The sequence below is a fragment of the Phascolarctos cinereus genome, unplaced genomic scaffold (assembly GCF_003287225.1).
Source record: "Phascolarctos cinereus isolate Bilbo 61053 unplaced genomic scaffold, phaCin_HiC Scaffold_81;HRSCAF=619, whole genome shotgun sequence".
NCBI classification, from domain to species: Eukaryota; Metazoa; Chordata; class Mammalia; order Diprotodontia; family Phascolarctidae; genus Phascolarctos; species Phascolarctos cinereus.
Window position 1 is genome coordinate 14,685 of NW_027556202.1, and position 14,511 is coordinate 29,195.

Here is a 14,511-nt window from a genome sequence, read left to right on the forward strand (position 1 = left end):
TGCAGTTGAAATATCCAATAAGCAACTGGTAACGTAGGGCTCAAGTCTGGGAGAAAGAATGGGGCTGGACAGACAGATCTGTGAATATCATCAGCCCAGAGATGTTAGTTAAAACCATGGAAGTTGACGAGGTTACAAAGAAAGAGAAACTACACAAAGAGTAGAAGGCCCTAAAATAGAGTGTTGGACTAGAACTTATTTTAAGAAAACTGAATCTTCCCTTTCAGATTAGATATGCAGACTATTTAACTCAACAAGTAGAGCTGATATTGAAATAAACAACATACCAATGAGCAGTAGAAAGTACAGACAATCCCTGTTGTAACTACTGCACCCCAGAGTTCAAAACCTGTGACTAAAAAGAAAACATAAAAAACTGTAAAACATGAATTTTAGACTAACTTTCCTAATGCTTCAAATGTTGAAAAGTTTTTATAGCTTTCATGTATTTTATTTGGTGACTTTCAAGCTTTTAAAACATTCTTATCATTTATTTCAAACTACATCCTAAAATATGAACAAAGATAATTTACATTTGAAATATACTGATATTATTATAGAAGTGTTTTGCATAACTACACATGTATAACCTATATCCAATTGTTTACCTTCTCAACGGGGGAGTGGGGGTAGAGAAGGAGGAAGGGAGAGAATTTAGAACTCAGTTTTAAAAATGAATGTTAAAAATTGTTTTTTACATGTAACTGGGGAAAAATAAAATACCAAATAAAAATTTTTTAAAAAAAGAAATATACTGCTATTTCAAGGACCAACTTCTAAGCAGGAAGTTTCCTGAGTTGCTGTAACCAGCCAACCCTCTAGGATAATCCTCTCCAGAGTCAGGTAGGGTAGCCCTCAAGTAGACAATGAAACCTTTCCAACTTGGTAGGACAGGTTTGTGGTTTGTGTTCCACTGATATAATCTTCAAGAACTCAAAGTCACATCTTCTACAACCCTATCAGAATTTAAATTGCACACTTCAGTGTCAAATAAGTTTGAAATAATTTAGAACTTTTAAACAACTACAAAAATACGGAGAGACATGAGACATATTTGCTTTGGCTATCACTCTAAGGAACTTACCAGTATGAGTGTCATTATACAAAAAGCCAACTGCTTCAAATCTGCTACAAAACAATGATTAAAGCATTGGCATCCAAATTGAAAATATATATGAACTAACAAATAATATTTTCCATGAAACATATGTTAGAATGCCACAAACAAAAAAATTGGGAGGAGTCTAGCGATTGTGTTCTAGTCCCAGCTATATCACTAGCTATGACACTGTGCATCCCTAGGCTAGTCACTTAGTCTCAACACCCTCATCATTTAAATAAGCATAATACCTGTTCACACTGCATTCACAAAATAACCTTGAAGAACAAATGAGATACAGCGCTTTTAAAAATGGAAAAGATCTTTTCAGTGTAAGATATCACTATTAAAGAAAACAGTTTACATTATTATATCTGTAATTCCAATCTACCAATATAAATAAATCATGCGAATATCATCTGCCTAGAGATGATAGTTAAAAGCACATGAATTGGTGAGGTTACAAAAAGAAACTATACAAAGAGAGAAGGCCCTAGAATAGAGTGTTTGACTAGAACTTATTTAAGAAAATGAAATCTTCCCTTTCAGATTAGACATGCAGACTATTTAACTCAACAAGTAGAGCTGATACTGAATAAACTGCTACCAATGAGCAGTAGAAAGTACAGACAATCCCTGTTGTAACTACTGCACCCCAGAGTTCAAAATTTGTGACTAAAAGAAAAGGCCAAGAGTTTGGTCTTTGTCAGACAGAAGCAGAAAAAGAAATCCAAGGACGAAGACTAAATCAAAAAGAAATGTATATTGGATACAAATATCAAATATAACTTAAGTGGCTTATTTTTATAAGTCATAAATTTGTCGCTTAACTTCACTAAGTGATCCAGTCATTTAAATTCACTGGAAAATTAACTATAAATTCATAATTTAAAATAATGGCTATTATTTTAAGCTTACCTTGATTCAAAGCAAGAGCAGGAGCATAAATAACAATTCCAATGTACAGTATCTAAAAGAAGAAACCAAATAAGGAACACTGACAATCAAACAGTATCTCTAAGAGGCATAAAAGATTATCGGACATATTTATATGCTTTCCTGAAATACACACTTTGGAACAATTATTTTGAAACAGTAGCCTCCTGACCCTACCGAGTTTGTTGTGATAGTTCAAATTATATTTCAAATTGGCAGCTAAGTGGCACAGTGGCCAGAGTACTGCCCGTGGAGTCAGGAAGACCTGACTCTTACTTCAGATCACCCGGTAGTTGTGCAACACAGGACAAATCATTTAAACCTCTCAGCCTCAGTTTCCTCGTCTACAAAATGAAGATAATAATAACAGCTACTCCACAGATCTACTTGGAAAATCAAATGAGGTCTATAAAGAGCTCTGCAAACTTTAAAGTGCTTTATAAATGCTAGCTATTATCAAAATCTAATCTTTCTTTTAAAGTCATCAGATGAGCTGAAGTAAGATGAGTTGCTCTTATATTTAAAATCTGTGTTAAAGACTTTTCTTTCCTCTATGTCTTTAAAGTAGTTTAGAGGATACAGCTCTAGACTGGTTAAATTACAATATAGTAAGTTCTTTCCTTCTTGCTTCAAAGTTAAAATTCCTAAAAGGTCTTCTCAATAAATGTATTTTTTTTAAAAAAAGAATAAGACTTTTGGTTTGTATACTTCTTTGGCAAAAGAAGTAGTAATGAACTGTTTTTAAGAATTATCTGATCTAAATTATCAAAATCTAAGTGTTGAAAGGGATCCAGGATGTGATCTCATCCCACCCACACTTGAAAAGATATCCCCTTTTGTGACACTCTAAGAAATTAAGACGTTCTGTGATAAGGAATCCTTGACATGTCCCCCAGGAACCTCATTCCACTTTAAGACCGCCCAATCATCAGAAAAAATTTCTTCACATGAAGACAACGTCCTCATACTGTCATACCATGTCTCTGCAACTTCAACCCTCACCACCTCGTTCCACCCTCTAGGGTAAAGCAGAACAAGACTAATCCCTTTTCCACAAGACAGCCCTGCAAAAAATTAAGGACAATTGTAATGTTACTCCCAAGTCTTCTCTAGATTAACTCACTGCCAACCCTTCAATCAATTCCCATACTGCACAGTTCCTCTTTCATCCTCCTGGCTACCTTCCTGCATCAGTAATCTTTCCTAAAATAAGGCTTCCTCTCTAAGTGGATGCTGTATATTCAAATGAATTCTCCAAAATTATAAAATTTATTTCACTGTTCATTATGTTTAATGTTTCAAGCTCCTTCTCCTATCTAATGATAGGTTCTTTCTATTTTCAAATGCATTCTAATTTATTGAGAAATTTATTTATACACAAATAAGTTTTAAAGTACTCCAGATTACAAAGGAGAGAACTTGTTAAATTACTTACCATCTGAACAATAAAGAGAACTGTTCCAACAAGACGAACTTGTTTATTAAATCGAAGTTCCAGGTACTGCAAATAAACAAAATAGTGATTCTTTATTAGCAATATGAAAGGAAAAAGTTTTCCAAAATATTGAGCACATCTTTTTCTTTCTACAAGTAACAAGTTCTAAGTAAAGTCCTAAGCATCCCTCTACAGATTTAAACAAGGCAAATCATCATGTTGCCGTGACTATGTAAAAGTGGTTAAACTGAAGAAATTCATCGAAGGGATGCCCTCCACTACAGGGTCTCGAACAGGTCAATTTCACTTTGTGAGGGGCTACAGGGTAGGTAAGGGTCTTGATCCAGCACAGGGTTTTGTGAATTCTAGGTCTTTGTTTTCCCAATCACCACAACTTCTTCGGTGTCAGACTGTGTACTAGAAAGTCAATGATCAAAGCACTGAGCAACAGAAGTCAAAATAAGTAGAAAGGGAGAAAGATACATTCTAGAGAAAGTCAAATACTGGGTTCCCAATTCAACCCAGACACTTCCTAACTAACAAGTTAATTTTCCAAAAGCAAGTCTGACCATGTCACTACCCTACTCAAAAAACTGCAGTGGCTTCCTATTACTTCCAGGATCAAGTCAAAAAAGTCAAAGTCGTCTATCTAGCTTGCAAAGCCCGTCATCACACTGCCCTATCGGTCTCATTACAACACTTGCTCCCCTCCACAATCAAGCTTTTATCCCTCACACACCACATCCGGACTCCAAACCTTTTCACTGCTATCCTCCAGGTCCAGAAAGCTCTCCTTCCTCACTTCCACCTCTGTTTCCTTAATTTTCTGAATGACTGCTCAAATCCCACCTTCAGCAAGACGCCTCTCCAGGTATACACCCATTCCTGCTAATATGCCTTTTCTCAGAGATTACCTTCCATATTCTGCATTTATCTTGTATGCACAAGATTGTTGTCTCTTCCATTAAAATGTGACCTCTTTCACACCTTTCTTTGTGTCCCCAGTGCTTATAGCACAGCATCTGGCACATGGTAAGCATTTAATAAATGCCTGCTGGCTCAAGCTGTGCGACAACAGACAAGTCACAAGTTCTCAGAGCCTCAGTTTCCTCATCTATAAAATAAGGATAATGATAATACTTGCAGCACTACCTACCTCACCTGATTGTGACTAAACAAATAAACCTTAAATTATTAAAAGTGTGTAATTATTATTCTAAGAGAAAGGATGACAAGAAAACATAGAACCTCAAAATAAAAGTAACTCACTGGCAGAGATAAGTAAATATATTGCACAAACTGGTGAAAAAGAACAAGAAGCTACACCAAGAAATGCTCCAAATGAATGCTGAACTTAGAGATAAAAGATCCCATCTTAAACAGATGAGAAAAGCCAGACAGAAATCACCTTTCACATCTAGGAAGCATGGAGATCTTCCACAACTTGCCCAGAGTCACTCAGACAGTATGGATCAGAGACAGTTATTTGATCCCAAGTTGTCCTGGCTCAGGGGCAGCTATCCACTAGATCACAACCAAACCAAAGCTAGGGATGATGACAGAGATAAAATGGAGAAACTTGATCACATAAAATTTTTAAAATTTTGCGCAAACAAAACAGATGCAACTACAATTGGAAAAGAAACAGTTAACTAGGGGGAAAAAAGATTTTTGCAGCAATTTTACCTGATAAAGTTCTCATTTCCAAGATTTATAGAAAAAACTGATTCAAATGGATAACAAGAGTCATTTCACAATTTATTAATGGTCAAAGGACAAGAACTGGCAGTTTTTAAAAAAAGAAATGCAATCTATCAACGACCAGATGAAAAAATGCTTCACGTCACTAGTAATTAGTCAAAATGCAAATTAACACCACTGGGTTAGAAGGGGCAAAGGAAAAATATGCATATTCATGCAAAGTTGATGAAAACCGTGAAATGGTCCAGCCATTCTGGAAAGCAATTTGAACTATGCCCAAAAAGCCACTAAACTGCATACATTTTTGACAGTGATCTAACTACCAGGCCTTTCACCCTAAACAGCTTAAAGAAAGAATTCCCTACACCTACAGCAGCTCTTTCTGCAATGGAAAAAAAAAAAACTAGAAACAAGTAAATATCAAGAAAGAAATGGCTGAACAAATTATGGTATATGGATGTAACAGAATATTTATTATACCATGAGAACTGATCAAAGGGACAGATGAGGAGCAAGTAGGAAATATATGAACTGATACAGAATGAAGTAAGCAAAAGCTGAACAATTTATACAATGTTATAAAATAAACTCTGAAAGACTTAAGAACTCTAATAAATGAAATGACCAACCATAATTCCAGAGTACCAGTGATGAAGCACACTACTCACCTCTTGACAAGAAAAGTGATGGACTGAAGATGCAGAACACATACTTACATACATACATATATACTCTAGGCAATACCTGCCATGAGAAGAATATAATGTTGTGAGAACAGAGGATGAGGAAGAGATATAGCCAATAAAGTAACTGTTGCTTCAGATGCAACCACTCTTCTCCTCAGATTGTTTAGCTGTCCAAGACTGGAACAGTCAGGATTTTACTTAGGTCCTATCCAGCTCAGGATTGCAGAAGCCTGGAAATAAAACCACTTGCTCCATCTCCCACCTCCCTCTACCCAGTCACAAAGACAATGAGAAGACTGTGGGAAAAATACACAGACAATATAATCTGCACATCAAAACAAAGAATGGGAAAGCAAGATGAGGGAGGACAGGCAGAATTCATTAATACATTAGAGATAGGGATTGGATCTGTGAGCTCACTGATTTGGAGAACTCCAATCAACACTGGTCAGCACCTTCTTTGCAACAGCCATAGACAGTTGCTTGGAGCACTGAGAGCTTAAATACCTTGATCCAGGTCACCCAGGATGTGTCAGAGACAGGACTCAAACCTAGATCTTCTTGGTGCATGTGCCAACTCTCTACTCCCTATATACCAAACTTCCTCCAAGGGGAAAAAAAAATGAAGTCGACTGCACACTTAAATTCCCCTTTCCTCTTTTCAGATTTCTCATTTCTAAGACCTTTGTACTCTCCAGCACATACCACCCCCAATTCTATCAGATAAAAGTCTAATATGATATTTTTTATGCCCTAGTATTATTGTATTTCTTAGCATGTGGGCAACATGGTGGAGGCCTACACACCTAAGAACTGCTGGGACAAACCGAGTATGACGTGTTAATAAATCAGTGGTGTCAAACTCAAATGGAAAGGGATCCCTTGAGGTCACATATAGACTTCAAAAAAATATGTAATCTAAATATGCATTTTTATTTAGTTAAACATTTCCCAATTGTATTTTGATCTGGTTTGGGACCTACTGGGGCATTTTTTTGTGGGCTAAACAAGTGGTCTACAGGTAAGTTTTGACAACTCTGTGCTAAATCACTAATTTCACCTAGTACAGTGTAGGACCTAGGACTAAGGACCTGGATCCTACTTTTCATGACCACAGATCCTCCCTGGGGCCCCTCTGATTAATAACAGAGGAAAGAACTCCTCTAAAAACCTCTATTTAAGGAGGGTACAGCAACCTCTTCATTTCCCACCCAACCCTCCCCAAAGTACCTTCCTCACAGCCCCCTTTCAGCTTCTTCCCCCATTAGATTGTAAGCTCCTTGAGGGTAGGGAATGACTTTTCAGTAGTTGTATCCCCAGCTCTTGGCACAATAGTCAATGCTTTGCAAATGTTTATTAACTGACTGTATGACTTTGCTTCTTCCTCTTCTTTTCCCATCCCTTTATCCTCTACTTTACCAGGACTTCAAAAGCACAGAATCCAGAATCCATTCTCACCATTTCTTTTCTCTGTTCCTATTCCATTACCCTGGGCTAAAATCTCACCATTTCTCTCCTTTCCTTTCCAACTCCCATTTGACTGATAATACCTCCTTGATAAAGTATAAAGTGGTTCTGGCACTGATAATACCTTGATAAAGTATAAAGTGGTCTTTTCTTGAGTACTTGTCACCTACTCACAGCACATGGATAACTGATGGAGGATTTTGATGACACTTGGCTAGTTCATCTATATGAACTACACCCTTGAACATGGCCTTCAAAAGATGGCTACACATGGAGCACAGTGTGCAGAACTAGAGACAGAAACGTAAAGAGAAGGGAAAGTCACAGGCCAAGGTTCCTAGAAGAAGCCTATGTCCATTCCTTTTTCCTCCCCCCAACCTGCCCCCAACAAAAAAATCACATGGACTAAGAGATGGGCACCAAATGAAGAGGATTAAAATAACAAGTTACCATACAAAAGAGAATGAGTTACTGGATCAAGTGAGAACCAAGATGCAAAAAAACAAGCCCAATCCTTGAGTTTCCCTGGTGCTCCAATATGTACACTCAATAGTATTTCAGTGGCAGAGGCTGCAAGAAATTCATCACCCCTGAATTCAGGCTTTCCCTGGTAAGGAGGCCCTGTCCACAGTCTAGGAGTGTGGAGAACTCTGCCCATTCCCATCGACTATCCAGCAACCCCAAGCTCTTCCTGCTTTTAAAAGGAGAAAGGAGGCACCTAACTTAAAACAAGCACGCAAGGTTGTAGAGACCCCTCAGGAAGGTGGAGCCTTACAAAGAAGGAGAGAAGACGATACGAGTCCTTTATGGATTTTTTTTGGTGCTTTGTTGTTACATCAAATAAAGCCTGCCCTAAGTATGATGGCTTGTTACCTAGCCTGAGTTTTTTACATGGGTGTTGACCTTCTTCATTTTTTCTGGAGACAAGAGTCAAATTCTAACGTTTCTAGGGGAAACCCTTAGTGGTGGCATGAGCCACAGAGATGGTACATGAAAAGTTCCCAAAACTAAACCAAATCCACAGAAGAGTCATGAGTTCTGGGTCATGGTTTATGTAGTTATAATTTTGGACAAAGCTGAATTCAAGTTAAAAAGAATTAAGGGAGATAAACATGGCTCCTGGTTGTTGCCCTTCATTCTGCTGACCAAAAACAAAACCACAATCAATGAGACATGTGTATTGCAACAAGATTTAATAAATCTATTAATTTCTATTAATATTTCTATTAATAATAGAAAAATGAAGATGCATGTGGAACCCAAAGCCCAAGCAAAGAGTTCACAATCACATAGAAGTACAAAAAAGGGAGAAGGAGAAGCCAGAAATCTCCTAAAGGAGAGTAGAATGAGAGAGGGAAAGGTGAAGTAAAGGTGAGAAAAAGATAAAAACCCCTCTCAAAGTGGAGAAGCAAGGAGATGGCAAAAGCAGCATTCTTTTCTCCTGGGAACTGCTAGACTGTGAAGACAGGAGGGTCTGCTTATCTACAAGGATCCTGCTACAGAAACAGTTTCCCAATTGGTGCAGACTAACTGGCACCTGTCTTGACTCCCAAGAATACACAGGGAGTTCAGCTTGGGGTTCAAACAACAAATTGTATGAGCTCAGGGTGGGGCTTCATCCTTAACACACTCAAAGGGCCCCTGCATACTCTGGATCCAATGGTTCTGGAAAAAATGGCAACTCAAAAAGACAAGTTCAGGAGAGGCCTTAACATTCCTCAAAGAGGACGAAAATGACATCACTATGTTAGGGTCAAGGTACAATGTGTTCAACTGTGGCTGACCAAACAGTATGAGCTCAGAAGGCTGCTATGTAAAGATAAAAGGCACCATTAACAGTTAAATTCTATCAATACTTATATCAAGAGTAACGAAGTACACACATACACACATACAGCCGCTAATGACAGAGAAAGTATGTATATTTTTTTAAAAACTAACTGAACTGCAAAAGGTTCTAGACACTCCACTTTCACAAGGTCAGGCAGAAAAATAAAGAGGTTACAGAATTCAACAAAATGTTGGAAAAAATAGATTAGATAATAAAATAAAGAAAATTAAATGAGTTTATAAGAATCTACTTTTTACTGAAAGAAGTATGGGACATTTAAAAAACTGTTTATACTGTAAGCATAAAGGTATTTGTAAATTAAAGAAAAACACATTTTAAATACTATGTTCACAATACATAAGAAAAGTAGGATTGTAATCAATAAGGGAACTTCAAAATGCACAAGCTAAAAACATGATCAGTCTGATAATGCTTGAATCAAAGAACAGATTACAGAAACAATAAAATGTTAAACAATAACTATACAATGTATCTACATGTATTGAATGTAGCTAAATAAGTTCTTAGAGGCAAATTTATTAAGCTAAGTGCTTCTATAAGCAAAAAAAAAAGATTGATGTTTGCCGTTTATAAAATATATCTAAAATAAGCATGACACCATAAGATCAAAAGAAATTTTAATGCATTTTTTAAACAATTTAAATAAATAAAACAAAGTTGAGTCTTTAATAAGTAAAACAGTTAACTATAGAGAAAAACTGTTACCAACTAAAAAAGGAGAAATCAAATGAAGAGTAAATAAAAATATTATCAGAGACAATTGTATACTTAAAGCCCAACTAACTGAAATTTTTTTAAAAGGGGAGGGGGGGAACTATCTTTTTTTAAAATTAAATATCCAAATTCATAAAACAAGAAAGATCATCTAACCAAACTGCCATCAGAAAAAAGAAATTTAAAGGCCTTAAATGAGTTTTAATAGTCAGCTTAAAACAAAAAATTAGGAGTAAATGGATTCACAAAAGAATTCTATCAAACACTTAAACAAATCATCTCACTGCTACATAATCTGTTTTCAAAAATAAGGATAGTATATTATCCAATTTGTTTGGAGAAAGTCTTGCTCTTTAAACTACAGAAAAAGACCATCAAGACCAGTATCATTAATAAATGTCCGAACAAATTTTAAATCAGAATATAGCAATATGTTCAATTCCATCCAATCAAAATCCTAGTAGCTGTTGTCTACAAACCTCCAGGACACTCCTATTCTTTCCTCAACAAGTTCAATATCTAGCTTACAAACTTTCTCTCCTCCCCAACTCTTTTTCAGATGCCATACTAGGGAACTTCAACAAATATACTCAAACTCCCTCAAACACCTCCGTTCAAGTCCTCAATCTACTCATTTCTGAAGATCTATTCTTCCAATCCAACTCAGCCCTACAAAGATGGGTCAGACCCTCCGATTTTGCCACCACTCATGAATGTACTACCCTCCAGAGTTCATGAACTCTGACATCTCTTCTCTAACCATAGACTTCCTCTAAATTTCTAAACTCTATTCTTCATCCACACTTTATGACCTCCAATCCCTCAACCATACAGTTCTCTTCTAGGCCATCAACTGTCCACTAGGTACTTTCTCCTTTTTTCTCCATCTTTTAAGATAGTGAACCAGTTCAACGCTACAATGCCTTCTTAAGCCCCTGGGCCCTCTTCTCTTGTCAACAATTACACCCTGCTAAGCCTTAGTCTTAGATCACTCCCACCATTTGCTGACTGTGGTCCTACACAACTGCTGTTGAACAAAGTTAAAGAAAATCATGCAAACATGCTGACTGGGTCCACTACAAATTAATGCCACACAACCTCAAATGGACTCTCACTGATGCTAGACAATTCTTCTATACTTCCTTTATCTACTCACCATCCCACTCTCCACAGCAGCTCTTACAAAGATTTTTGCCTTCCTCAAACCTCCCATGGTTCCCTCTCTCCCCATTCTCTCAGATGAAAAATCTGCCTCATATTTTATAGAAAAATAGATTCCATTCATTGAGAGCTCCTTCTTCATCATCTCCTATCACCCAGATAGATGCTTTCTGCACTATCTCCTTCACCTGTCTCACACAAAGATGTGGCTCTACTTGTTGCCAAAACAAAACCCTCTACCTGCATAAGTGGTCCGCTTCCAAACTGTTTCCTCCAAGAGATTCGTCCCAACTCTCTCACTTATCTTGAAGTCTTTCCCGGTCCACTAACTCCTTCCCTACTCCCTGCAAACATGACCGTGTCTCTCCCATCCAAAACAATTTCTCACTTGATCCTTCCACGACCATTATCATTCTGTATCTCTTCTGCCCTTTGTGGCAAAAATCCTGCTGAAAGCAGTCTACAACAGATATCTCCACTTCTCTCACTCAACTCTTTTGGCTTCTTCATTATTCCAAACTTGGCTTCTGACTTCATTATTCCACCAAAACTGCTCTCTTCAAAAGTACTAATTATCTAGTTCCCAAATGCAATGGCCTTTTTTTGAATCCTCATTGTTCCTGAACTCTCTGAAGCCTCCAAAACAATCATCCTCTTCTCTTTGATACTGTCTTCTCTCTTAGTTTCCAGGAAACCACTCTCTCCTGGCTCTCCTCCTACCTGACTATTACTTCCTAGTCTCCTCTGCTGAATCCTCATCAAGACCACAACTTCTAACCACAGGTGTCCCTCAGGGTTCTATCCTGGGCCTTTTTCTCTTCTCCCTCTATACTACTTCACTTGCTAATCTCATCAGCTCCTACATGCAAAGGAAAAATGAAAAGGAAACACTGACACCAGAAAGAGTAAAACAGAAAAACGGAAACTAAAAAACCCTTAGGAAAAGAAAACAAAAATCCAACAAGAGTTGCAGGGAGATGGACTTTGGCCCCATGAACTAATTATCTATCATCTCTAGGCTGATAATTCTTAAATTTATCTATCTTCCCCAACCTCTCTGCTGACTTCCAGTTTCACATATCTAACTGTTCTTCAGACATCTAGTACTAAATGTCCAGTAGATACCTTAAACTCATCATGTCCCAAATGAAATTCATTATCTTTCCCCTTAAGACCCTTCCCTCCATTTGAAGCTTCCCAATTACTTTCACGGGCCCATCACCCTCCTAGTCACTCAGGGTTGCAACCTAGGAGTCATCCTGGACTCCTTACTATCTTTTACCCCACCCCAACCAATCTGTTGCCAAGGTTCTGTCAACTTCACTTTTGTAACGTCTCTCAAATATACCGACACCTTCTTTCCTCTGACACTTTTCTAGTGCAAACCTTCATCCCTTCACACCTCAATTACTGCAATATCCTGCAGCCGGATCAGCCTGTCTCAAGTCTCTACCCACTCAAATCCATCCTCCATTCAGCCACCAAACAGATTTTCCTAAAATGCAGATATGAACATGTCAACCCTTCTATTTAATAAGCTCCAGTGGCCCTCAAAAACACTCTGGCATTTAAAGATCTTCACAAACTCCCACCTCCAACCTTCCTGTCCTTCTTACTCTCCACCACGCATTCTTTCATAAAGTGACACTGGCCTACCTGCTGTCCCTCAAACAAAACACTCCTTGTTGACGGGAGTCAAGATGGCAGAATAAGCAGGAAATTGCCTGGATCCTCCCATATTCCCCTCCAAACAACTATACAATAGCACCCCAGAATGAATTCTGGAATGGCAGAACCAACAAAAAGACAGGATGAAACAATTTTCTAGTCTGTGACAACTTTGGCAGGAAAGGTCTGTCCTACTCAGGTAAAAGACGAGTGCATTCCAGGGCAGGCAGCATCCTGGCAAGCCAACAGCAGACCCCACCTCAACAAGCCAGCAGAAGGTTCTAAGCCCCAGTACGGCACCGGGCAAACAGGCAGGCACAAGCACCAATCCCCCCCCTCACCACATTCCTCAGCACAGAACCAGTTGTACCCACCAATAACATCAGCTACCCTACCCCCCACCCTACCCCACTCCACCCACACCTCAGTACAGCACCAGGCAAGGTGCCAGACCCCTGCACAGCATAAGCATCCCCTGTGGGCTCCAGGCAAACAGCCAGGGCCTACAGCCCCCAGCACAAGAAGCATGGGACAGTGCCTCTTTCACCCCAGGAACAGAGTTCAGCTTTAAAAGTAATGAAATAGGATGGGAAAGATGAGGGGAAAAAAATACCTGACCACTGAAAGTTATTACAGTGACAGGGAAGATCAAGACACAAACTCAGAAGAAGACAATAATGTTAAAATGTCTACATGCAGAGGTAGAAGAAAAACAAACGCGAATGATGCAAAAGAATCATGAAAAAAAAATCTACAGCCTGATAAAGGAAGCATAAAAAAAATACATTAAAAAATGTACAAAAATTAGGGTATAGAAATCTATTTTATCCTACAGGAAAATAGAAAGAGAAGGAGATAAGAGATGGGGGACGGGAGTATGACAGAAGGGAGGGCAGAATGAGGGAAGGGGTAATCATTACCAAACACTTTTGAGGAGGGACAGGGTGAAAGGAGAGAGAGAATAGAATAAAGGGGGGTAGGGAAAATAGGACAAAGGGAAATACAGTTAGCAATAGAAACTGTAAAAAAAAAATTTTGAAGCAAGTTTCTCTGATAAAGGCCTCATTTCTCTAACATATAGAGAACTGTGTCAAATTTATAAAAATAAGAGCCATTCCTCAACTGATAAATGAGCAAAAGATATAATCAGTTTTCAGATGAAGTAATTAAAGCTATCTATAGCTGTATGAAAAATATTATAACTCACTACTGATTGGAGAAATGCAAGTTAAAACAATTCTGGGTACTACCTCATACCTATGAGATAACAGGACAGAAAAGGTAAATGACAAATGTTGAAGGGGATGTGGAAAAAATGAGACATTAATGTACTGTTGTCAGAGTTATGAATTGATTAAGCCATTCCACAGAGCAATTTGGAACTTGGGCAATAAAGGGCTACAAAAAAGCTATAAAACCATGCATACCCTTTGACATAGCAGTATCACTACTAGGTCTATATCCAAAAGAGAAAAAAACAAAAAACACCCAGCTTTTCTGGGTGTAAAGAATTAGAAATTGAGGGGATTCACATCAGTTGGGGAATGGCTGAATAATTTATATCATGTAATTACAATAGAATACTATTGTACTATAAGACATGATGAGCAGGATGATTTTGCAAAGACTTACATGGGTTGATGCAAAGTGAATGTACTGGGTACAAAGTAACAGCAATATTTATTGTAAGATGATCAGCTATGAATGACTTAGCTATTCTCAGCAATACAACAATCCATGACAACTCTCAAGGTCTTAAGATGAAAAATGCTATCTATCCCCAGAGAAAGAA

The 14,511-nt window shown here is 37.9% G+C and overlaps 1 protein-coding gene across 1 annotated transcript in view; it reads right to left on the reverse strand.

Annotated features, from left to right (window-relative positions):
* The window catches only part of LOC110204065 (sodium-coupled monocarboxylate transporter 1-like), a 34,548-nt gene that overhangs the window by 12,197 nt on the left and 7,840 nt on the right, over positions 1 to 14,511 (reverse strand). Inside the window, exons 2-4 of the mRNA XM_020980416.1 lie at positions 3,471 to 3,536; positions 2,018 to 2,069; positions 288 to 355 (exon numbers count right to left, since the gene is read on the reverse strand). Of these exons, the coding sequence (XP_020836075.1) occupies positions 288 to 355; positions 2,018 to 2,069; positions 3,471 to 3,536 (186 nt within the window). The remainder of the gene's footprint in view (positions 1 to 287; positions 356 to 2,017; positions 2,070 to 3,470; positions 3,537 to 14,511) is intronic.